The 24,086-nt window shown below is 43.6% G+C and overlaps 1 protein-coding gene across 1 annotated transcript in view; it reads left to right on the top strand.

Moving 5' to 3' along the window:
- Sh3rf3 (SH3 domain containing ring finger 3) overlaps positions 1 to 24,086 on the top strand; it is a 260,865-nt gene that overhangs the window by 160,676 nt on the left and 76,103 nt on the right. The window contains exon 3 of the mRNA XM_041656365.1: positions 12,479 to 12,574. Coding sequence (XP_041512299.1) covers positions 12,479 to 12,574 — 96 coding nt within the window. The remainder of the gene's footprint in view (positions 1 to 12,478; positions 12,575 to 24,086) is intronic.

The following is a 24,086-nucleotide window of genomic DNA, read 5'->3' as shown; positions in this document are numbered from 1 at the left end:
CTGAGGCCTGGCCAACATTGCTTACTTCCCGTTCTAAGCATGCAAGAGTGCGGGGCATGCAGAGGGGAGAGATGCGGAAGCATAGACAATAGTGAAGCTAGAGTGTTGTGCGCATGCGTGGAGAGAGCAGGTCTGGCTGTGGGCAGTGTTCGTGACTTCTCACCGGGTCTCTTTAGCCTTTTTCGTTACTTTCCAGATGTGTCAGCTGTGAGGTATGTGAGAGAAGCCAGCTCTGTGCCTGGGCAGGGAGAGGTCTGTCCCTGCCTCTCTCTGAAGAGTCCTGGCCATTGGCAGTGGTTGAGTTGGGACAGATGATCTAAGATGTCAGTCAGAGCTGGGGCTGCAGAGCCAGCCAGCTCTGTGGGGGTCGGTGGCAGCCAATGACGCCATTAAGAGCCTCTGTGTGAACACAGGAATGACCAGAGGCACAGTTCCGTGTCATTTCTACAGAAAAAAAAAAAAAAAGCTGGGAAGCTTCTGGGCTTCTGCCTTTTTAATGTCCCCTATTTCTTGACAGAGTGCTTTGAGGCAATGTCTGCAGCTGACTGACTGTGGCAGGGCAGGGTTCAGTAGGGCTGCATTTGGGGGTGGGGCCACGGTCATCCTTGGAAGCTGAATAGTTCTGGTTTCTCTGGGCTCTGACTTGTTACCTCTTCTTTGGACACCCTTAACTACAGTAGAGAGGAGACTGGGGTTCATGATCCTTCAGAAACTGCCCCCAGGGGCCCCACGCCTGCTGTTGCCATGTGATTCATTTAGAGACGCGAATATCAGATGCCTGTGTCCTGTGTTCTCCAGCTCTGCCGAGGGGACACTCCCATGCCCCTTTCCAAACTGTACCTGCAAAGTCACATCCAAGGACGGCGTGCCCTGGCAGCCTGGGAAGCTGGGCTAAGGAAGCCTGGGCTAGGGATATCCACCTGAAGCTGCTGTTCTTGCCACAGGCCACTATGCTTGTAGCTTTCTCTCTCCTTAAGTAGAAAAAGTCAAATGAATGCACAAACGTTAGAAGAGGCAGGTACATTACTTAAAATTTGGGTTTAACGTTCCTTATAGAAGGTGGCGCTGACGTCTCTTGAATCTGTTACAGATGTATTATCCACTAAGCCTTGGAAAGAGGGGCCACCTAACTCTTAAACCGCCCCTTCCTAGCCACAGCTCCAACGTGCAATTGCTTAGGGCCCCCCACTCCAGAGACCATCTGAATTCCAAGAAGAGCCAGGGCTGCATGCCAGTAGACATTTGGTATATTTTCCCAATTCGGAAATATCAGAGAGCAGGGAAAACAGCATATGGATGGAGCCCGCCGCCCTGTAGTAAACAATGAGTACTTGACATGAAACGTATAGATGGAGTAGAGGTTTGTGCCGGAAAATGGAATCACGTCATGGAAAGAGTTTTCACTCATAAAATCATTGCCTACTATATCATGTTAGTTCAGACACATGTCTACCTTATTTGGCCATCGGTGATGTCTATGGTATTCTTTGGGCTCCGTTTGATCACTTACATCGGGAGCTGATGAACTGAGATGACTAACCAAGCAGGCCTGCCATCTGCTTCTGTAAATCTTGTTTGCCTGGCACGTGTCTGTGTCCATCCACTCGGGCATTAGCTGCCTTCATGCTTCTGCCACTGAACTGAGGAAATGGTCTGCAAAGCCGTTTACTTACCTTCTGTTGCTTTCTAGGCATGGTTACTGATGACTGCAATCGAGCACAGCTCTAGGAGACAAAGGCACAGGCATTTCTGATGCTCCCCACACAGCACTCAGGGACCTTCCTGAATGGAGGTGTCCAGGAGGAGAGGACGAGTAGCTATCTTAGAGAAGCAGTGAAAACCAATGGCCAACCCTTACCATCTGAAGCCTTAATGCTTTAAGGGGTATTTCTCCATGTACTAGGGAGCCTTCAAAATAATATCCCCTCTTTCCTTGTCCTTATGAATGCACCAACTCAAGGGTGTTTGAAACATGGCGACAAATCTGTGACCTGATATGATCTAACATAAAAATTAAGCCCTATTTTTTTATCTTGCATGGAGTGATAAAGGGGTTCAAGTCTTGTAGCCCCAACATGCTAGCCTGTGTGTCTCCATTGCCAGCAATGAAATATTCCCTCCCCGTGGTGTGAGTCTGCATTAGAGAAAAAAAAATCTCAACATCCGTAGGCAAAGTGGGTGATTTCTTTTATATGCAAGGATGACTGGCTCTGTGTGGTCTCTCAGTTTGGTCCCCATAAAGAAAACAAGTACCAAATGAAGCAATGTATTTTGCAGCCTACTGCTGTCCTAAGGCAGACGTAGAATCCCGAATGCCACTTGAGTTGGAACACACAGCAACCACAAAGGTGCTGCCAGAGTATCACTCACCCTGACGGAACTGCACAGACCCCCACTTGCTCCTTAATGGACATCACTGTAGCACACTTGACATGTGTGTGTCTGGGTTCCTGCTCTCTGCATGGTGATTTTGCTGTAGGCCCGTTGTGTTGCATGGTGATCATCTCTTTGTGAGCTAGCCTTCTCTCTTACCTGCTTGGGGAGGGATACTTTTCTCCACAGCCTAAGGTCTCTCTCCCCATCTCTACTTAAAGACATTTATGTGTGTTGGCCACACAAAAAGGAAATGGTTTGCACTGCTTAACAGTGGCAGTGGTGGTAAATTCCCTGGTCTAAGAGGCAGTGCCTCTCTTTGGAATTGAGTTTGCTTCTCGATAAGTTCATCCCTTGTTGCTCTCCTACTCCCGAGGGGGATCATCCCTTGTTGCTCTCCTACTCCCGAGGGGGACCCAGGATAAGCCTGGCTCTTCGGTGTACAGCGATGCCCATGCTGGAGGGCAGAGTCTCAGCTCCCCGGTGCTCTCATTTCTCAGACTCAGCGCTTCCACATGACTTGGTTCCAAAGGACGGTTGTAATCATTGCCTCATTCCATATAGCATGTCCCTTTAAGGGGAAACGGTGAGACAAATAAGGAGACCTTGTCTTCCGTTTCATGTAATATCACACCAAAAGCACCCACTGATAAGACTTCTGCAGCCTAATGATGAGGAGATCTTTATTATAACTGACTACCCATGCAATGGCATGGTACCAAAACTGGGTCACCTCCACTCCCGTCCCCTTGCTTTCCTCTCACATCTGCTAAGGATGGATAAATTGTGTTTTCACAATTACTGTTCAGATTGTTTACAGTATTATAGTTATGAGACAGACATCCATTGCTTGTAGAGTTTTGTAGTTTGTTAGTTTCCATTGTCCGGTGGTTCTGAGTTATTCCTTTAAAGTTTAGAGTAGTGTTAGATTCTTAACAAATGGGAGCAGATACAGAGATTTCCTGTGTCTCACATGGCCCACCCCTAGCCCTGTGGGGGCACATTTTTACCATGCCTGAGCCTATCTTGGTGGTATCAACCAATGGCCATTGTTTATATGGAAACCTGTTTTTGGTATTGTACAGTCTTGATTTGGGAACGAATGTAACACATGACACTATTCTTCATACTCTTTCCACTATCTTGAAATCTTTGTGCTCCACTATTTTAATCCCTACCCCTTCCTTTGCAGCCACAGAGTTGTTATTGTCTCCATAGTGCGTTCTCTGTTTTTTGTGTAGCTATAATGATACTACACGCTTCCCTTCTACAGTGCTTAAGAGATGTGCATTCATGTCTTTCTACAGCTTAACAGCTCCATTGTTTTTAAATTAAAATACATTCTTGGAGAATTTCCTACAAGTGTACAAGGAAATAAGTCATATCCACTCCCCATTTTCTCCTCCTGAATTCTTCTGATGTAACCCCCTTTGAACTTCGTGTTCTCTTCTTTCCTTTATACTCCACTACATCCTGCTAGGGCTGCCCACTGTACACACGAATGGAAGGACATCCACTGGAGCGAGAGCAGCCTACCAGTGGCTACACCCCAAAGAAGAGAGATGTGTTCCCCCACAGCAGCTATCAGGGCCTCATGAATTGCTCTTTAATCCCTGTTGGGTTTTGGCTGGCTTAATCTTGTGCAGGTAGCCACAGCTGTTGGGAGCTGGTGAGCGCAATAGCCAGGTCTTGACCAAAAGGCAGCATCCCCCTGCTGTCCTCTCCATCCTCCAACTTTGCCATCTGACGGTGTCATCTTCTGCCATGTTTCCTGCACCTTGGTGGAATGTTGTAGGGAGAGGCTGCTTGTTCATCCTGGCCACCCGGCTAGTTTAGCCCTGAAATAACCACACAGAAATTGTATTAATTAAAACACTGCTTGGCCCATTTGCTCTAGCCTCTTATTTGGCTAACTCTCACATCTTGATTTAACCCATTTCTATTCATCTGTATATCACCATGTGGCAGTGGCTTACCAGGAAAGATTCAGCATGTCTGACTCTGGCGGCACAATGGCAGCTCTCCCTCTGCTTTCTTCCTCCCAGCATTCAGTTCTGTCTTCCCGACCTACTTTAGTTCTGCCCTATCAACTAGGCCAAGGCAGTTTCTTTATTCATTAACCAAGGAAAGTAACACACAGACAGAAGGACCTCCTACACCAGTGGAGGGGTGAGGGTTCATATAGGTGTGATATATGATTGTGTCGTAGTTAGGGTTTCTATTGGTGCAATAAAACACCATAACCAAAAAGCAAGTTGGGGAGGAAAGGGTTTATTTGGCTTACACTTCCATATCACTGTTCATTATTGAAGGAAGTCAGGACAGGAATTCAAACAGAGCAGGAACTTGGAGTTGATGCATAGGTCATGGAGGGGGTGCTGCTTACTGGCTTGCTCCTCATGGCTTGTTCAGTCTGTTTTCATGTAGAACTCGGGCTTCTCTTACAAGGCCACACCTACTTTAGCAAAGCCATACCTCTTAATGGTGCTATTCCCTATGGGCGTTCAAACTCATGAATCTATGGGGGCCATTCCTATTCAAACTACCAGTGTTGAAATCGAGTTTCCTCAGCACCATCTGTTAAACACACTGTATTTTCTCCAATGTATTATTTTGGCCTCTTTGTCAAAAAACAGATAACTGTAGTTGTGTGAGTTTATATCTGAGTCCTCAGTTCTACTCCATGTATTTATGTAATTAATGTTTGTGGCAGTACCAAATATACACTGTTTATATTACTATGTCTCTGTAGTATAATTTGAAATCCGGTATGGTGATACCTCTTACAATATCCTGTTCGTTCTATGTTGCTTTGGCTATCCGTAGTCCTTTATGCCTCTTTATAATTCTTTGTATTTTTTCCCTGTCTGTGAAGAGTGGCTTTAAAATTTTGAGTAGGGTTGCATTATTTTTAGATTGCTTTTGGTAGAATGGCATTTTCCCAAGGTTAATTCCTCTGATCCATGATCATAGGTGGTCTTTCCATCTTACAATGGACTCCTCAGTTCTTTTATTCTGAGAGAATGTGTGTTAGAGTTTATTTATTTCTATTTTTCTTTTTCTTTTTTTTTTTTTTTTTGGCTTTTCAAGACAGCATTTCTCTGTAGTTTTGGAGCCTGTTCAGGAACTTGCTCTGTAGACCAGGCTGGCCTTGAACTCACAGAGATCCATCCACCTGCCTCTGCCTCCCTGAGTGCTGGGATTAAAGGCGTGCGCCACCACCTCCCAGTTTAATTATGGTTTCTGTTGCTGCAATGAAACTCAATGACCAAAAAACAAGTTGAAAAAGGAAAGGGTTTATTCAGCTAATACTTCCACATTGCTGTTCATCACTGAAGGAAGACAGGGCAGGATCCTGGAGGCAGGAGCTGATGCAGAGGCCATGGAGTGGTGATGCTTACTGGCCTTGCTCACATTGACTTGCTCAGTCTACTGTTTTTTTATAGAATCCAGACCACCACCAGTTTAGGAATGGAACCACCCACCATGGGCTGGGCCTTCCTTCATTGATCACTAAGTGAGAAAACGCCTTACAGCTGGATCTCATGGAGAAGGCTCCTTCCTCTCTGATGACTCTAGCTTGTGTCAAGTAGACATACAAAACCAGCCAATACAGTTTGTGTGTGTCTCCCTGTCTGTCTGTCTATGTATCTGTGTCTATTGTGAATGTATTGTTTCCTTGATTTTTTTCTCACTATGCTTGTTATTTGTATATAGGAAAGCGTGTTAATTAGATATCCTGCCACTATGCTGAAAGTGTTTATCAACTCTAAGGTGTTTTTGCTAGTATCTTTAGAGCATTTTATGTATAGGACTATATCCTCTGCAAAAAGGAATACTTTGATTTCATCTCTCCTTATTTATTCTTTATTTCTCTCTCTTATTGTCTAACTAAGACTTCATACACTTTATTGAGTGGAAATGAAAAGAGTTGATGCTCTGTCTGGCTCATGAGCTTGGTGGGATTATTTTGAGGTTTTCTCTATTTAGTGTGATGCTCCTAGTGTTTGTCCTCCAGCCGTTATTTATGTTGAGGCATGCTCCCTCCATTCCTAGCCTCTCTGTGACTGGTATCCTGAAGGGATGAATTATTTTTCAAAGGCCTTTGCATTTTCTGTTGAGATAATTGTGTACGTTTTACATTTTATTCCATTTATGTGATTAATTATACTCATTGATTAGTATATGTTGATCCACTTCTGCATCACTGATATACAGCCAACTTGGTCATGATGAATGATCTTTTTGATGTGATCTTGAATTCAGGGTTGTTTTTTTTTTTGCAAATTTTTATTGAATTTTTTTATTTCTGTTCATCAGGGATATCCATCTGTAATTAACCTCTCTTACATTCTCTCTCTCTCTCTCTCTCTCTCTCTCTCTCTCTCTCTCACACACACACACACACACACACACACACACATACACATACACACATATTCTGCTTTTATTTCTTGCATGCTTTTGCAAAGTCAACTATTATTCCTTTTACTTTTTAGTTTTTGTTCTAAATAAATACCCTAAGCTTTCTGAATTCTTTTATCTTTTATTCTCAATAGTGTGAAATTATGAACTGATGTAGTTTTGTGGCACGTATCTTGCTTTGTTTTGTGTCTGACATTAAGCTGAGAAACTCTCACTTATTAATGCCTCAGATATCTTTCTTCTGGTCATCTCATTGTTGGTATATTAGTCATTCCAAAGTTCATGGATGTTCTTTTCTTTTTCTTCGGTTCACTCTTTGTATTCATGCTTTGGGAGTTTTTATTGGCAATTTAATCAAGCTCAGAGATTCTCATCCACATCCCTTTAGGAGCCTACCAGAGGTAGTCTTCATTCCTCCCCCTTTAGTTTCCACAGTTAGCATTTCTTCTTGGGCTACTTTGACGGCTCTTTCTGTGTTTATACTGCCCATCTGTTCTCGCATGCTGTCTGCTTTGTCCATGCGACTCCCAGCATCTTAATAACAATTGCTGTAAATTCCCAGTCTGTTCGGTTCCCATCAGTTGCCATCTCTGGATCCTGGTCTGGTGCTTCCTTTTTTGTTTGATTTTTGTTTTGATTTTAGTTGTCTTTTAATATGCCTTGACATTTTCTCACAATAGATAGCCATATTGGGCTACATAAGAAGAGCGACTGTAAATAGCCTAAGTGATGTGGGGCCAAGAGAAGAGGCAGGCTGTGAGATGCATTCTAGAGCTCTCTGGCTGGGGCTGAGCCTTCATGAGCCTGACACTCTGACTGTGATGTTTGTGCACTTCCCAGCCCCTTCTTTCCCATTAGTTGGACTAAGATGTCAAGAAGGAAGTAGATAAAGCTAGAAATAGGTCTACTGTATCTATCCCTGTCTTGGGCATATGCCCAAAGAACTTTATATCCTACTACAGAGATAACCTGTTCATCCATGTTTGTCACTGTTCTATTTATAGTAGCTAGGAAATAGAAACAGCCTAGATGCCCATTGACTGATAACAGATAAATAATTTCATTATCCATTTAAGAAAAATGAATTTAAAATTCATAGATTAATGAATAGAGATGGAAATAATCATGATGAGGGAGGCATCCTAGACCCAGTAAGACAAATGTCATATGGCTTTTCATCTTCATAAATGTGTGTGTCCTTTGGAATTCCTATTGAGTTTAGGAAGCCAGTAAGGAGCCATGCAAAGGGAAAGTAGATAAATACAATGGCATCAAGAGTAAAGAGGGAGTAATAGAACAGGAAGAGTTAAATGGGGTGGGAATGGGAGGGTAGGGTAAAGGAGAGAATAAGAGAATAGCTAACAGCAAAACCCTTTAAAAACATCATATGGAAATCTACTGTAGAAGCCTCCTAAAATATATCCATACACATATATAAAAGAAGTTATGCTATAATGTGGTAACAACACCCCTACCAGACACTGCAGGCTAACAAATAGAAATCATGGTGCCATAAGCTGATTACCTCTCAGGAGTTTTTGGTTTCCGAGGTCCCATAAACCCCCAAATCTTATAGGCTACTGCTAATGCTCTTGGTTACCCCAGAATGTGACTGTAAGACTCCATTGCTGAAGCTACAGAACATGGAAAAATCAAGCTGTTCCTTGCCTGGCAGCTTTGTCCCTGCTGGATACCCTTCACAGCCCTGGAAGGTGCTATGCACATGGTTAGCAGAGCAAAGTAACCATCCATCCATGAGCCCGACAACCTGAATTTGATTCCTTGTGGTGGAAAGAGAGAGCCAAGTCCAGCAAGTTGTCTTCCGACCTCCGTATGCATGCATATATGCACGCATGCACGTGCACATATGCGCGCGCACACTCATGATAGATAGATAGATAGATAGATAGATAGATAGATAGATAGGAAGAAAATGGTAAAATTGTATTGTATTTCTGGAACAATGACTTAGCAATTAAGAGCACTGGCTACCTTCTAGAGGTCCCAAATTCAATTCCCGCGCCCATATGGTAGCTCACAACCATCTATAACTCCAGTTCTGGGGGACGTGTCACCCTTCTTTGGCCTCTGTGAATACCAGGCAAGTACATACACAGATATTTTTGTAGACAAGTCACAAAATAAAATAATAATTTTTGAAAGAAATTTTAAACTCTACCTGTGATTTCTGATCAGGTCTAACATTTCCAAATGGGTGGGATGGCAAATTGCTTTTCTTCTCTTGTTAATTCCCTGGTTCCTGACCCAGCTCTATTTTTGCTTTAAAATCTTTTTATTTTGTTCCCTCCGTCATTTTAACTTATAAAGCAGAGGTGTAAAGCTTTTCCTCTTACTCCACAAATGCTTCTCCAGTTATTTTTTTTTATTTTTTATTTTTTTGGTTTGTGTCCTTTCTTTAACATTAGAGATTTGTTCTTCTGGCAAATTTTCATTAGCATATTTAACGATACTTTCCCCAGCTCATAGTTAAATATTTGTTCATATTTTCTTTGTAGATATTTGGTTTTTCCTAACATGTCTTTAAATACTATAAAATTAATTTTGTCAAATATGTAAAGTTTTTAATGGTTTGCCAAATTAATCCCATTTTCTGATTATTGCCAGTATATGGAAATTCAGTATTTTTTGAGTCTGTTTTAAAATTTTAGGGTTTTCTCAAATTCTTATTCTAATTTCAGATGCTGTTGCTTTTTAGCTAATGATGTATTTTTCTTTCTGGTGCTTATACCTCTTACTGTTCTTTATTTCTTTGGCTCTGAATTTAAGAATGCATTAGATGACAGTGTAGATATTTTGATTTTTCTCTTTATATTGAAATTAACATATTTTTTACTTATTTTTGTTTGTTTCTTAAGAGAATATCTCATTTGTAACACAAACTACCCTTTATATACTGATAGCCCAAGATAGCCTTGAACTCCTGATTCTCCTGCCTCCACGTTTTCATTCCTAGGGTTGCAAACACGCTCCAGCACACTTAGGTCTCCTAGCCCTTCGTTGCTTATTTTTGTTTCATGTTCAGAGAAGTAGGTTTCACTGAGGCAGCCTTTCGCCCATGTGTCAGGGCTCCTCCTTGTCACTCAGCACTGCTTCCCCAACCTCGCCCCTCTGACTCTCCACGCCCCCCTTCCTCCAATTGCTCCTCTGTTTCCACAGTGTGTATTTGGCCACCCTCTTGTCCCCTCACCCCGTTCCGCAAGACTTTACTCTTGTCTCTTGCGGTCCTCTTCTCTCAGGTTGTCTGCCTGTGTGTCAGTTTAAGACTGGATTCTGCATGTAGAAGACCACGTGTCTGTGTTTATCCTTTCATCTGCGGGTGAATGCCTAGGTTGTTATGATCAAGCGGCAGTCAATGCGGATGTGCAAGTCCCTCTGACTCGTGGACTTAAAGTCCTCTGGGCACGTGCCCAGGGGTAGGTGGCTGCCTGGCATGGTAGTTCTGTTTTTGTTTTTGGAGGGACCTTCACGTTAATTTCCATAGTGGCTATAATAGGGTTTATATTCCTACCAGCACTGACTGACTCTTTCCCCACATCCTACCCAGCATTTGCTACCATTTGATTTCTTAATGATATCTATCTGACTGGGGTGAGGCAGACTCCCAGAGCAGTTTGCATTACATTCTCCATGATGGCCAACGATAACATTTTGTTATTGTTTCTTTATTTATTGGCCCTTTTTTTGTAATCTGACTGTTCCATTCATACATATATTTATAATTGATCACATGAGTTGGTGTTTGGGGTTGTAATTTTTTGAATTCTTATAGAATCTAGATACTAGTTCCCTGTTGGATGTATAGTTGGCCAAAGTTTTCTCCCATTCAGTAGGTTGTATCATCACTACAGAATTTTTATTTCGTATAATTCGCTCTATCAATTCTCATTTCCTGTTCCTATAGCCTTTTCATCAAGTCCTTGCTTATGCCTGCTTCTGAACGTGTGTTTCTATGTTTTCCTCCAGCAGTCGCAGGGATAGCAAGTGTCGACTTTCACTCCTCTGCATTTATCCAGCCAGTTTTTTCTAGCCCCGCTTGTTTCCCCATCCCCGTTGGAAGACTGACCCTTAGGACAGACAGGATGAGCGGTGACTATGGCGAGCTTAATCTCCTTGTGGTCACATGAGGAGGGTGTACTAAGGGAATGAACAAGTCCTCGATGCAGGGCCCAAGCCTCACTTGCTCATCAGAGTCCTCTGGAGTTGTGACTCCCTTACCTTTGATGGCCACCTGAAAGTGTGCACTCCCTCAAGCACGACAGCCCCTAGGGCAGCATCTTCTCCAGTATCTCCTGATGCCGACCTGACATGCCCTTCCTCTGACCTGGAGGGATGCTACAAATCTTGTCACGCTGCTTCACTGGCAGTAGGTCGGCTTCCCAAGAAGGCAGGCAGAATAGTGAGTGTCATTCCATCCAGCTCCATTGGCCCCCAGCTGCTAGCACATTACAGTTCCTGTTGGGCCATCTGGTCTTGGAGCAAATACCCAAAGAGAAAGGCTGTTGACGTTTTGATGGGAAAAGTTGGGCAAGATATGCTTGTAGTGGGGTTCCAAGATATTCCTTGGCTACTAAAAGAAAGATGGACCCAAGAGAGTGTGGGTCGTGGGCAGGTGCAGATAGCCATGCTCTCGTGTGTAACATCAGTCCTCCTCTACATCCTGGGGCAGCCCATGTGCTAGAAGCTGATGCACAATCATCTCTCACCCTAAACTCATCACTTTCCCACGTGTGCATCTCCCCATGCCCTCTGTCCCGCCTGCCTAGGGCTCCAGGTGCCTGTGAATGTGTTTTGAACATCTGCTTTCTTACCAACAGCCTGTGTCCCACCTTCCTCTCTGAGACGCCCACCTCCCTCCTGAGACGCCCACCTCCCTCCTGAGACGCCCACCTCCCTCCTGAGACGCCCACCTCCCTCCTGAGACGCCCACCTCCCTCCTGAGACGCCCACCTCCCGCCCACCTCCCTCCTGAGATGCCCACCTCCCTCCTGAGATGCCCACCTCCCTCCTGAGATGCCCACCTCCCTCCTGAGATGCCCACCTCCCTCCTGAGATGCCCACCTCCCTCCTGAGATGCCCACCTCCCTCAGTCGTCATCTCCCTCTCTCTGTTTCCATGTTTTCACTGTACACACACACTTGTGTCTGATATGCCAAGGGATGCAAAAGAATACAGAGCATCATATACTTACAATTCTAAGTATAGTTGAACTGAGTTATTCCTTTTTATTTTCTTTTTCTTTCTTCCTTCCTTCCTTCCTTCCTTCCTTTCTTTTCTTTCCTTTCTTTCTAATGGAGCCAAAAACTTAAAACACTTTATACTGGAATTCTATATTGAATGGCTGAATTTATCCTTCGTTGAAGCATTTTTATTTCGTTCAGTTAATATTAAGAGCATTCATTTGAAAACACTATGTGGTAAATTGTTAGGTTTTTCATTTGGGGAATATTTGCAGTAATGACCCAATGGAGGGTCAGAGTGGGGGGAGGGGCGAAGAAGTAAACTTGTGACTGAAGTGGAAGGAAGGTTTTTGTCTTACATGTGAAAGCCTGAACCTGTGACATGTTCTCCTTAGACTGTCTCTTTGCCTCAGTTGTTCCGTTCTAACCGTCCTCTCGTTTCCTTTCCACTGTGCACACATGGCGGGCTCTGTGCACCACAGGATGAAGTTTTAACTGTGATCCGGAGAGTGGATGATAACTGGGCTGAAGGCATGCTGGGAGACAAGGTCGGGATTTTCCCACTCTTGTATGTGGAGGTAAGCTCACTAACACACTTGTTGTTTGGTTCCCCAGAATGCGGAGCCCTGGCCTGGGGGAGCCCCTTCCTGAGGTAGAGGGAGATTCCTCCCCTCCCCAAGCGTGTAATGCCTGCCGCTTCCTGGAGGCTTCTTCTAAACTGCCCCAGTGTATGAGGATTCTCTGACCAGTTTCAGAGGTTCCTCCCAGACCGGATGCTGTCTCCTCACTGCATAGACATGACTTAATCATTATGAGAAACACAGGGTCTCCTGGGCAGCCATTTCATCTGGGACCTGATACATGGTACAGCAACTGCAGGTTTGAGGGCAAGCATCTGGCTAGAATCCTGCCAGCTCACCAAGGAACTCATGTCTGGCCTCACTGTCCCATCTACGTGGATACATACAATCATACTGAGCCCTTGTTGGGCCGTAAATGAAAGATGGCGTATACCACAAGCTGCACTGTGGCTGGCTCTCACCTGGGCTTGCCAAACGATCACAATGAGACAAAGGTTGCAGATGTGGTCAGAGCCAGCCTGACCTTTGCTCCTGAACAGCCCTACTCTGAGAAGACTGACCCTTCCCCCCATAGCTCCTTCTGCTCCGTAGAACTGAATGCCTCGCTACTCTCTCCGTAATCCTCACACGTTAGCTGTCCCAGGCTCGCCTCTGTCCACAAAACGCTTGCCCAAGACTTTTCCTCATGGCCTTCCCAGCTTCTTTACTGCTGCCCCAGCACTATCCATGACCCCAAGTCCCAGCACCGCCACTTTATCTTTTCCCCCTAACAGTGGTCCTCAGTCTATGGGTCATACCCCTTTGGGGGATGGGAAGACCCTTTTACAGGGGTCACCCAAGACCATCAGAAAACAGATATTTACCTTATGATTCATAATAGTAGCAAAATTACAGTTATGAAGTAGCAATGAGAATAATTTTATGGTTGGGGGTCACCACAGAATGAGGAACTGTATTTAAGGGTCACAGCGTTAGGAAGGTTGAGGACTACTGCTGTACACCTTTCATTGGCCATCTCCACACTGAGACCAAGGGCATCTTCTCAGTTATTGCATGACAGCTGGGTAACGCGCATTTGCTCGTAGAAAGGAGAAGCCTGTGTTTCTCACCATCACAGGAATGATGGAGACCCAGGGATTGGTACAAGAATTAGGCCCAACATTCAAAAAGGCCTTCTTTCCAGGTCCCTATTCCAGGAAAGAGTAGAATAGTGTCATTATTTTGGTATTTTAACTTGTGCTTGTGTTGATAGAAGTAAAATGAGCAGCCTAAGAGTGTCCCTCCTCCCTCAACCAAGAGGTCAAGGATGAATTGAATGAGCCATAGGATTGCTTTTGAAGGACTCTATCCCGTCCCTGTAGCATGGTCACCCACCTGAAGATCTCCATCCAACACAGTCCCTTTTCACAAGGCTCCAAAAGATTGTGGTCATAGTCAGCCCTCAGCCCAGCTCTCAGCTAGCTAAGGCAACTTAGGGACATCGTAGGCTTCTGACATGGACCCCTCTGGGCACATCTCCCATTCTTCACCTCTGCCAGTGACCAGCCTTGTCACCTTTATGAGACACAGCAACTCATGTCTTCCAGAAGCTGGAGGTCTAGAACACCCAGGGTGCGTTTTTTTCACTGCTGTACTCTAGGTGGTGTGAGAGACTGAGGAGGAGAACAGTTCCAGGCAGTGGTAGCATCCTCATCCCAGAACGGATAGGAGCTTATGGGAGCAGGTTGGATTATGCCAGACCCAAGCCCTTGATCTGATGCAGCTATATCTGGGGCTTAAACAAAACTTGTATGGTGTGTGGGAAACTTTTGGTACTATTTATAGATTCTGAAAAGGAAATAATGGTAGCAAAACTAAAATCCTGATTAAGCTAAATAGATGTAATCAGTCCCAAAGTAAATGTTACTAATGGCAACTGTCTCCTGTGTGACGGTCCCTAGCATCAGCTCTAGAATGCATTGCCAGGCATTTGTTGAACCTCATTCAGCTGCCTGAATTGGTTTGGGTTCATCCTCTCATGAGCACAGTAGCTCATTACTTCATCGACTATAAAGAGGGGAAGTTATTTTGAACCCCTGTCTCTAAACATAGTGTTACCACGGAGAGAAAGCAGAGTTCTGCAGCTGTGATTCTGGGCATGGCCCGTGGTGCTGTGGCACCCTGCTGTTTGCTAGCTCCTGGTACTTGTCCTTTCTGTCTATCGTCTTGCTGATTTCCAGCCCCCTGACTGGGCAGGTGAATGTTTTCAGGGAGGAAGCTCAAGAGAGGTTTGTATGTGAGTCAAGTTTCTCTGAGGAGATGGTGACAATCATGTACTAAAGGACATGTTAAGGAAGTTGGCTCATGCGGTTATGGAGGCTGAGGAGTCAGACAACAAACCACCCACAAGCTGGAGCCCTGAGATGCATGTGGCTCAGTCCAAGTGCAAGGGTCTCAGCAGAGACACAGATGGAAGGTCTCTTGGCCTCAGGCAGGAGGCCTGAGAATTGGGAGACGGTTGTTCCAGTGAAAACTCAACCACGAGGAACAACTGCTGACTGTTTTTGAACAAGTCTTTTCTAGGAAATTCAGTATGTTCTTAGAAACTCATTGTAATATCACACATTGTCTGAAACCCTTTATCCTCACCCGCTACCTTCCCTGAGGGCTTCTGACTTCAGCCACAGCTGGGGATAAGTGAAGCTCCAAGTCACAGTTCCTGAGGTTTGAACCTCCTCAACCCCCAGGCAGACCCTGCCCACTGATGCTACCCCCAGGCCTTGTACCTAGACCGACTTTGCACACTGTAAGTTCCTCCAGGAAACTCAAGACTGGAGAGCCGAATGCTAACGCAGGATCTTCCTAACACTTCACAGGAGAGACACTGGTCCTGGGCAGATGACACATGTACTCAGCCTTAGCTAAAGAGAAGTTTGCGCCGGGCAGTGGTGGTGCACGCCTTTAATCCCAGCACTTGGGAGGCAGAGGCAGGTGGATCTCTGTGAGTTCGAGACCAGCCTGGTCTACAGAGCTAGTTCCAGGACAGGCTCTAAAGCTACAGAGAAACGCTGTCTCGAAAAAGAAAAAAGAGAGAGAGAGAGAGAGAGGTTTGCATGGACGTAGATAGAACAGTATTGCTAGTATCTGTTTGATGATCATTTTGGGCATTAGAAAAATGGATCAGGAAGATGGGTGTGAACATCCCCATTGGCAGGACACGGCATGGTTCAACGACAGTATGTTCCCTCAATCTGCAAGCCAGTGTGTAACTCTGTAGTTGCTGAGTGAAAGATTTTGTTCTAGATCTGGAAAAAGGAAAGAAAAGGCTTGTGCAAGTTTTCTTCAAGAGACCAGACACAGCGGAAGAGTATGTGGGCTGGGCTCAGCTGAGCAGACTGCCTTGGGAAACTCGCGTGCCTACCACGCATTTAACACTGCAAGCCGCTCCCGTCCTCTCACTTCCTAAGGTGTTTAGGGTCATCTCCAAGACTTTCCTCTGTTCTATCTGCAAACAAACTCCACCTGTCATAGGATCCCAGAACAGCCCTGGATGGCACGTATGTCCCCATGGGCCTGGTGAGGCGCACCTGCGTCACAGGAGAGAGCTCTGGCTGTTTCACTTTCTTACCAGGACAGGTCATTCACAGGGACAGGAATAAAAGCAATTAACGCTCAAGAAGGTGAAGATGGAGTTATTTTTACACTTGACTCGAGCCCCTCGGCTGGGTGCTAGCTGTCTGATGGCCTCTTCCTGCAGAGGGACTCTGGCTCAGAGTTATCCTCCTTAGGCTATGCTGAGCCACCTGCCTGCCTTAGCGCCTTCCGTGACAATAGACAAGGGGCCTTGGCTCAGCTCCCCTCAGCCTGGTACACTTGCTTGTCCATTCTTCATTTTGATCTTTCCTATAAAAGGGGTCCAGGCTGGTGACTCACAAACCAGCGAACCTCACAGTCTTCAAAGCTCTATGGTCTTAGCCTTAAAAAGCCCAGTGCAGTCAAAGGCATCTGGCTCGCGAAAGGCGTCTAGCTCCCACAAGTACCTAGGTTAGCTTGTCACCTCCCTTCCAAGCCCAGGGGTGTTTCCTCAGTCCTCATCCTTCTGAACTTTGCATAACAACAAACACACATGCGCGCTCACACCTTTCCTTCTTGAAGCCACGTTCCGTAGCCACATGACTTTCAACCCATCCCTCGTAACTCTGCGACATCCACCCCATTCTGGCTCATCTCTTTACTATTCGGAGTTCAGGTGTTCTTGGAGGCCTTCCTTGAATGCCATTCCCTGTCCTGTCCAGTCTACACACACTCCCCATCTAACCATAAAACAGCACAGGATAATGTTCTCCAGTTGAGAGGTCATGGGCTGGCCCCTCCCAGGCACCTCAGCTGGGTTAGATACCCACGCATAGCTGCCGTCAGAATCCTGATGAGGAGTCACTTCGTGGCTGGACTATAAACCCTACAATGACTAGGCTGCAACAGGCCCTTTCTACTTTGCTGTCGGCCCATGTTAATTTTCTCCCAGAATTACAGAGTAAGACTACCTCCCCAGGGAACTAGTCTTTACTTGGAGAAGGGCCCAGAGAGCATCCTCCCCATTTTAAAAAGCAAATTTCACTTTATGTTTAGGGTAAGCAACATCTTATAAGATGCTTATGCAGTTAAGTGGTTACTATGGTATAATAAGTGAGCCCAGCCATTAGCACACACAGCCGCTCATTTTCCCTTTGGCAAGGACAGCTGCAGTTTTCTCCTGCTACAGAAATCCTTAGTGTGATTCTACAGCTGTTATCAACCACCGTGCCCCCGTTACACCCCAGCTCTTTAACTTGTTCATGCCACCATCTACTCCTTCATGTCTTTTGACACATTGCCTCCTCCACACCTTGGTAGTCATTGCTTTATTCTCTATATATTTGACTCCTTTTCAGAGTCCATATTGTGAATAAGATCGTTTGCCTCTTTTCTTTGTACATCTGACTCATTTAACCGAGCATCATGTTCTCCCGGTCCATCCATAGCGCCGCAGACTTAAAGATGTTGAGACCACATCCCTGCAGCCTTTGGCACTCAAGGGATGAGGCCTCAAATACTTAAAGGCCTTGAGATTGAGGCCAGTCTGGGCAGCATAGTGAGATTATGCTACACAAACAAACTTGAAAAATAAAGGAATTTCTCAGATTCTACCTAGCAGGGGCAGAGATAGGTCCTGGCTATAGAGGTGGGAACCGTTTTTTCCAGCAGAGATGTGGTACTGAGGCTGCCATACTCTTTGGGCAGGGCTGGCAGAGGTAACAGTTTTCAGACATGGTGTAGAGAGCGTGTAGCTATGCAGAAGTCCTCTGGCACCTTCACAGCAACAACAGAGCGTCTCCCTGCTGAGGTCAGGGAAGGCTTTAGTTCAGAAGGAGTGGGGTGCCTGATTTTATAGCAGGAACCAAGCATTGACTGCAACCTCAGAGTTGCTCCCCTGGTCCCCCACGGTTGCAATACTTGGCAAGGGATTTTTACCAAGATTTATACCCCTGCCAGTAGGGAAAATTACCTCATATGTTACCTTTGGTACTAATTATTGTTTTGCAAAGATTGTGCACAAGTTCATGGTGATCCTGGCACTTAAAAGATTTAACAGAAGTGCTCGAATATGCATGTGCACTTTGGAAGAATTTCTATAGCTCCTCCCTTCAACCAGTTATGGCAAAATGAGAAACAACTGAGTGTAGCTTCGTCTTATTCCTGCTGAAATCACTCACATCCCCTCTCTCCTGCTCTTTTGTCTTTCAAGTCCTTCAAAGTTAGAGTAATGAAGGGCTCGACTTTGAAGCTATTGAAAACTATCTTCCCAAAGGGAAGCCAAAGCCAACGTTTGGTTAATCACCACATTTTCTAGATGTCTTCTTTTCTGTGGTTTTCCCTTCTTTTTCAAATATAATATTTTTACTAATCATTTGTTAGTTACATTCATGCGTACAAAAGATTTTGATCATATCCACCCCCCATTCATCCTCATAACTCCTCAATGATCTACCCCAAGTTGCCCCCACACAACTTCATGTGCTAGCTCGCTCTCTCTCTCCCTCTCTCTCTCTCTCCTTCCCTCTCTCTCTCTCCCTCTCTCCCTCTCTCTCTCCCTCCCTCCCTCCCTCCCTCCCTCTCTCTCTCTCTCTGTCTCTGTCTCTGTCTCTCTCCACCAAGTCCAATTTATATTGACCATATATATTCTGGCTTATGGGTTTTTGGTCATCCACTGGAGTGTGGTCAACTTTCTAGGAGTCACACCCTTAAAGAAATCTAAGTTTCCCTTCTGCAGAAGACAGCTGTCACTAACTCCTCAGTTAGGCTGGCCAGGGCGGGATTCCAAAAAAGAGACTCGGAGTGTTATTTACATTTCTATTTTATGGAATAACTTGAGCACTGCTGAGGTTGATTCCTCGTTTAAGGTCTGCTAGAATTCTGTGCTGAACTCTCTGACCCTGTGCTTTTTTTAGTTGAGAAATCTCTAAATTACTGCTTCTGTCTTGTTAGTTGTTACAAGATATGATGAGGTCACCTTGCTTTAAGCTTGCTAGTTATGTGCATTTAGATATAGATTCATTACTTTTCGGCTTTCCAATTTTATGGAGCATACTTTTTAAATGTTTCTTAATTTTTCTTTGAGATTATAATACAGTTACATCATTCCCTTTTCCTCCCATCAAAACCTCCCATGCATGCACCTGCTCTCTTTCAAATTTATAACTTTGTTTTCTTTCATTGTTGTTTTGTCTGTCTGTCTGTCTGTCTGTCTGTCTTTGTCTGCACCTGTGTCTGTGTGTTTCTAAGTGTGTCTGTGTGTCTGTGTATGTATTCCTATTGAGACAACCTATTCAGTCTGAATAAGGTTGTTTTGTTTTCAGGCGGTGACCACTTGGTATTAGATAACCAGTTGTGCGGGTTCCTCCCCAAGGAAGACTATTTCTCCCACTCTCAGCATTTCTTAATTGCCTGTAGCTCTTTGTGTAGCATTACTCCTTTGCAGCCTCCCCCTCTCCACCTCACCCTTGTCAACATTTTCCTGTCTATTGGTGTCCTCTTTGTTGAGCTCTCTTTGAGGCAGTCGCGTTGGTGAGACTATGCGTGTAGCTTGTGACACCTCTAGGAGACATAATTTCAGAGCAAACTCCCTGTTCCTTTGGGTCTTACAGTCTATCTCCTCTTCTACAATGATCACTGAGTCTTGGGTGCAGGAGTTGTGTTATAGCTGTGTGTCCATTGGCACTGGGGTCTATAACTGCATTTCCATTGGTTTGGCTTTCTGTCGTGATCTCCATCTGTTCCAAAGTGGTGTCCTTGGTGAGGGATACTTATTTGGAATAAATTTAAAGATTACGCTGGTTTATTAAGGTGGCAGTTATAGGTTCCCCTCCAAGGTCCATGATCTTACTAGCTCTAAGTAGTTGGCTAGGTTTCCAGTACCAGACATGATTTCCCTCTTGTTGGATTGTTCTTAAGTCCAATTAGAGAGCTCTTGGTTACTCCCAAGGTATAGATACCACTATTGCGCCCTCAGACCTCTCATGCTATGCTGGTCAGTAGTTCATAGGCATCGTAGCTGGGTTCTCTCCTTCATGGAGAGAACTGTTATGGTAACTCGTGGTACCATGAAAGCTAGTCCTAAAGTAGGAGGAGGTTTTCAAGTCAGACCCAATTCAAGGACTGTAGGTCCCATTTCTGAAATTTTTCTACACTTACGATGCTATTGGCTGTGAGTTTCTTATATATGGCTTTTACTGTCTTGGGTGATGAGCTTCAGGCAATTCTCTTCTGAGAGAGAATCAGTCTTCTTCAGGGACAAGCCCCCTGCTGTGTTATCCAATACCAAGGGGTCAGCCCTAATCATAGGGTCAGCCCTAATCATATATGCATATAAGCAACACTGAAGGGACTCAGAAAGCTGCGTTTGTGAATATATATATATATATATATATCATTTGTAAATTTATATATACATACATAAATACATTTGTAAATTTATATATAGACATACATAATACATATATGTTACAATAACTAAAGGAGTCATGGATTTTGGAGTGGGAGTGACATGGAAGAAAGAAATGGAAAATTATGTAAATTAAGAATTTATATATGAAAAAGAAAAAATAACGCTTTTAAAAATTGAGACATGGAAGGAAAGAGTTCTCAGAAGTTGGAATACAAATGTCTGGGAAAGCAGTTTTTAAATGTTCAATATCCTTAGAAATGCAAATTAAAACTACTTTGCAATTTCATCTTAGCATCATCACAATGGCTACGATGAAAAAAGAAAAGCAAAAAGGGAAAAGGGTAATACTCATTTTTGAGGGAATGTAAAGATGTGTAGCCACTGTGGAAAATGGGGTGGTAGTTTCTCAAAGGTTAGAAATAGATCTATGGAATAATCCAGTTATGCCTACGTGCAGAGCGCCCCATGTCTTACTCTAGAAATAGTTGCTCATTCGTGTTCACCCCTGTTCTCCTCATAAGTACCCAGGAAATGGAGACACCTAGATGCCCAGCGTCTGATTGATGGATAATGAAAATGTAGTGCATTTACATGATGAAATAATATTCAGTTGTTATGAAAAATGAAATTATTACTGCCAGCATGCACACGTGGCCTGCTCCTTCACACTCTGGGACCACCCCCACCCCCGTTCTACAGCCATGGCTCCTGGTCATCTCCTCCCGTTCATTGTGTCTGACATATCTAGCCTGGTGGAATTTGCTAGACACCATGTGTCTCTTGGTTTGAATCTAATCACAGAGGCACAGCAAACACACTCAGGGATGCTGGTCTGGCAGTCAGAGATGTGTCTAAGCTACCGAGAGGTTCCAGAAATGTTGTGTGGAGGGGGCAGGGCATGCAGTATTCTGGAAGATAATGCTGACATGGTCAGCTTTTCATTCAGCCTTATAAGAGTCATTTCCTATTATCAAACTCCGGGCTGAAGTCAAGGACATAGAAGCAAACAAACAACAAAAATACAAAGAACCAAGGAAATGAAAGGTTGGTCCTCTGAGGAAACCAAACAGATTGACAGACCTTTGGCCAAATTAAAAGGCTGAGAGAGGAAATTCAAATTAATAAATTTTGAGAAGAAAAGAAATATATTCCAATGTACCCTGAGGTGTGTACTTTAAAATCTGTATTCTGCAGCATACCTCTGATATGATGGAAGGAAATGGGGGAGGGCTCTGATTAGTGGATAGGGAGGAAAGGAGTAAAAGAGCAGTAGGGATTCTGAAAAAGTCCTAAGCAATTACACAATAAATTATCTACCAAAAATGCTTACGATTATGCAAGTCAGTGTAAAAATATATGTATAGTTGCAATGAGATTTTCGTGTCTGGGCTGACAATGCTCCCCCAATGAGCCATAGGCCATCTAAAAAATACAAAACACACAAAAACCAGCAGGTGACATAATGGACAACAAGGCCATTAATTTGCAAGAGAGTGGGGAGAAGTATATCACTGGGTTTGGAGGGAGGAAAAGGGGAATGATGTAATTATATTATAATCTTAATTTTTTAAAATTCTGTATTCCATCAAACTGGAACTCCTAAAGGAAATTAATGAATTTCTTGATTTAATACAACCCTACCAAGGTTAAATCAATATGAAACAAAAACAATTGAAACAGACCCCAAACCTCTAGTAAAACAGAAGCAGTAATTAAGAATCTCCCAAACAACAAAAAGAGTCCAGGACCAGATGGGTTCAGTGCAGACTTCTACCAGACCTTCAAAGAACTACCAGTAAATAGTAATTTTGCAAATTCTTCTGCAAAATAGAAATGGAAGGGACAGTTCTTATTTCTTGTCATAAAGCCACTACACCTTGATACCCAAAATCACACAAAGAACCAACAATAAAAGAAAATTATAGAGCAGTGTCTTTTGTGAAAACACATACAAAATGTCTCAATAAGATACTTGCGGACTGAACTCAAGACAACATCAAAAAGAGTATCCACCATGATAAAGTTGGCTTCATCCCACAGATGCAGGGATGGTTCAACATATAGAAATCAATAAACTTAATCCACTACGTAAAAAACTGAAATATGAAAAAAATCATCGTCTCTTTGAATTTTGTCAAAGGCCCTTTTTGCATTTAAAGTCAATTCAGATTAAAAGTCCTGGAGAGTATAGAGATACAAGGACATATCCCAACATAATAAAGGCAAGTCAATAGCCAGCATCGTGCTGAGTGGAGAGAAACTCAAAGCATTTACCAATCAGAAACAAGATAAGGATGTTCACTGTCTCCCCATCTAATCTAAGCTAGAGCAATAAGACAATTGAAGGAGATCAAGGGATACAGTAGGAAAGGAAGAATTCAGAGTATCCTTTTGCAGGTGGTATGAATTTATATGTAAAAGACCCTAATGATTCTGCCAGGGGACTTTTACAGCTTCAGTAAAGTAGCAGGATACAAAATTAACACATAAGCATCAGTAGCCTTCCTGTATACAGATGACAAATACAATAAGGAAAGAAATCAGGGAAACCATACCTTTCACAGTAGCCTCGAAAAGATTTTGGGATTGCTCCAATTTAGCAAGTGAAAAACTTGTATAATAATAAGAACTTTAAGATGTTGAAGGTAAAAACTTAAAGACACCAAAAAATTGAAAGATCTCCCATGTTTGTGATGCAAGATTAATATCGTAAAAATGACCATCCTACAAAAAAAGTAATCTACAGAGTCAGCAAGATCTCCACCAAAATTCCAACACAATTATTAACAGAAATTAGAAAAACCTTCTTCAATAGGGGAATACAAAGTCAAAATCAAAAACAAAAAAACCCACAGGAGAGCTAAATCAGTCCTAAAAAGAAACAAAAGCAAAACTTCTGGAGGCATCAGCCTCTTAGATTTCAGGTTATATTTCAGAGCTATAGTAATATATCGCATATAAATAAATCACACATGTTGATCAGTGGAATAAATTGAAGACCTAGACATAATTCTACATACCTACAGACACCTGATATTTTGGCAAAGAAGTCATAGATACACAGTGGAGAAAATGTACCATCTTCTACCAACTTGCAGGTGAAACTGGTCAGTTTTGCATATTGAGTAATGTTAGTGAGTCCACATTTATTAACTTGTATAAAAATCGACTCCATATGGGTCAAGGACCCCAACCTAAGACCAGATACACTGAACCTGATGAAATACAAAGTGGGGAATAGGAATAGGCTTGAACTCATTGAACGGGAAAAGACTTTCTGAACGGAAACCAATAGCAGTCACTATGACTAACAGTTAAAAAATAGGACCCTATGGGGCTAAAAACCTTCCGGACAACAAAAAACACCATCATTTAAAGAAGCAGCCTACAGAATAAGAAAAATTTACCAATTACACATCTGATAAAAGATTAGTGTAAAGAATATATAAAGAACTGAAACAAATTGAATATCAAGAAAACAACCCCCCAAAAAAGACTAAACAGAGAGTTCCCAAAGGTTAGACACAAACAGTTAAAGAAATAGTC

The sequence above is a fragment of the Microtus oregoni genome, unplaced genomic scaffold, assembly GCF_018167655.1.
Source record: "Microtus oregoni isolate MIOR12 unplaced genomic scaffold, Mior012 000007F_ref0000211, whole genome shotgun sequence".
NCBI lineage: Eukaryota > Metazoa > Chordata > Mammalia > Rodentia > Cricetidae > Microtus > Microtus oregoni.
Note: the sequence above shows the minus strand (reverse complement) of the source record. Positions and strands in the feature narration are given on the sequence as shown.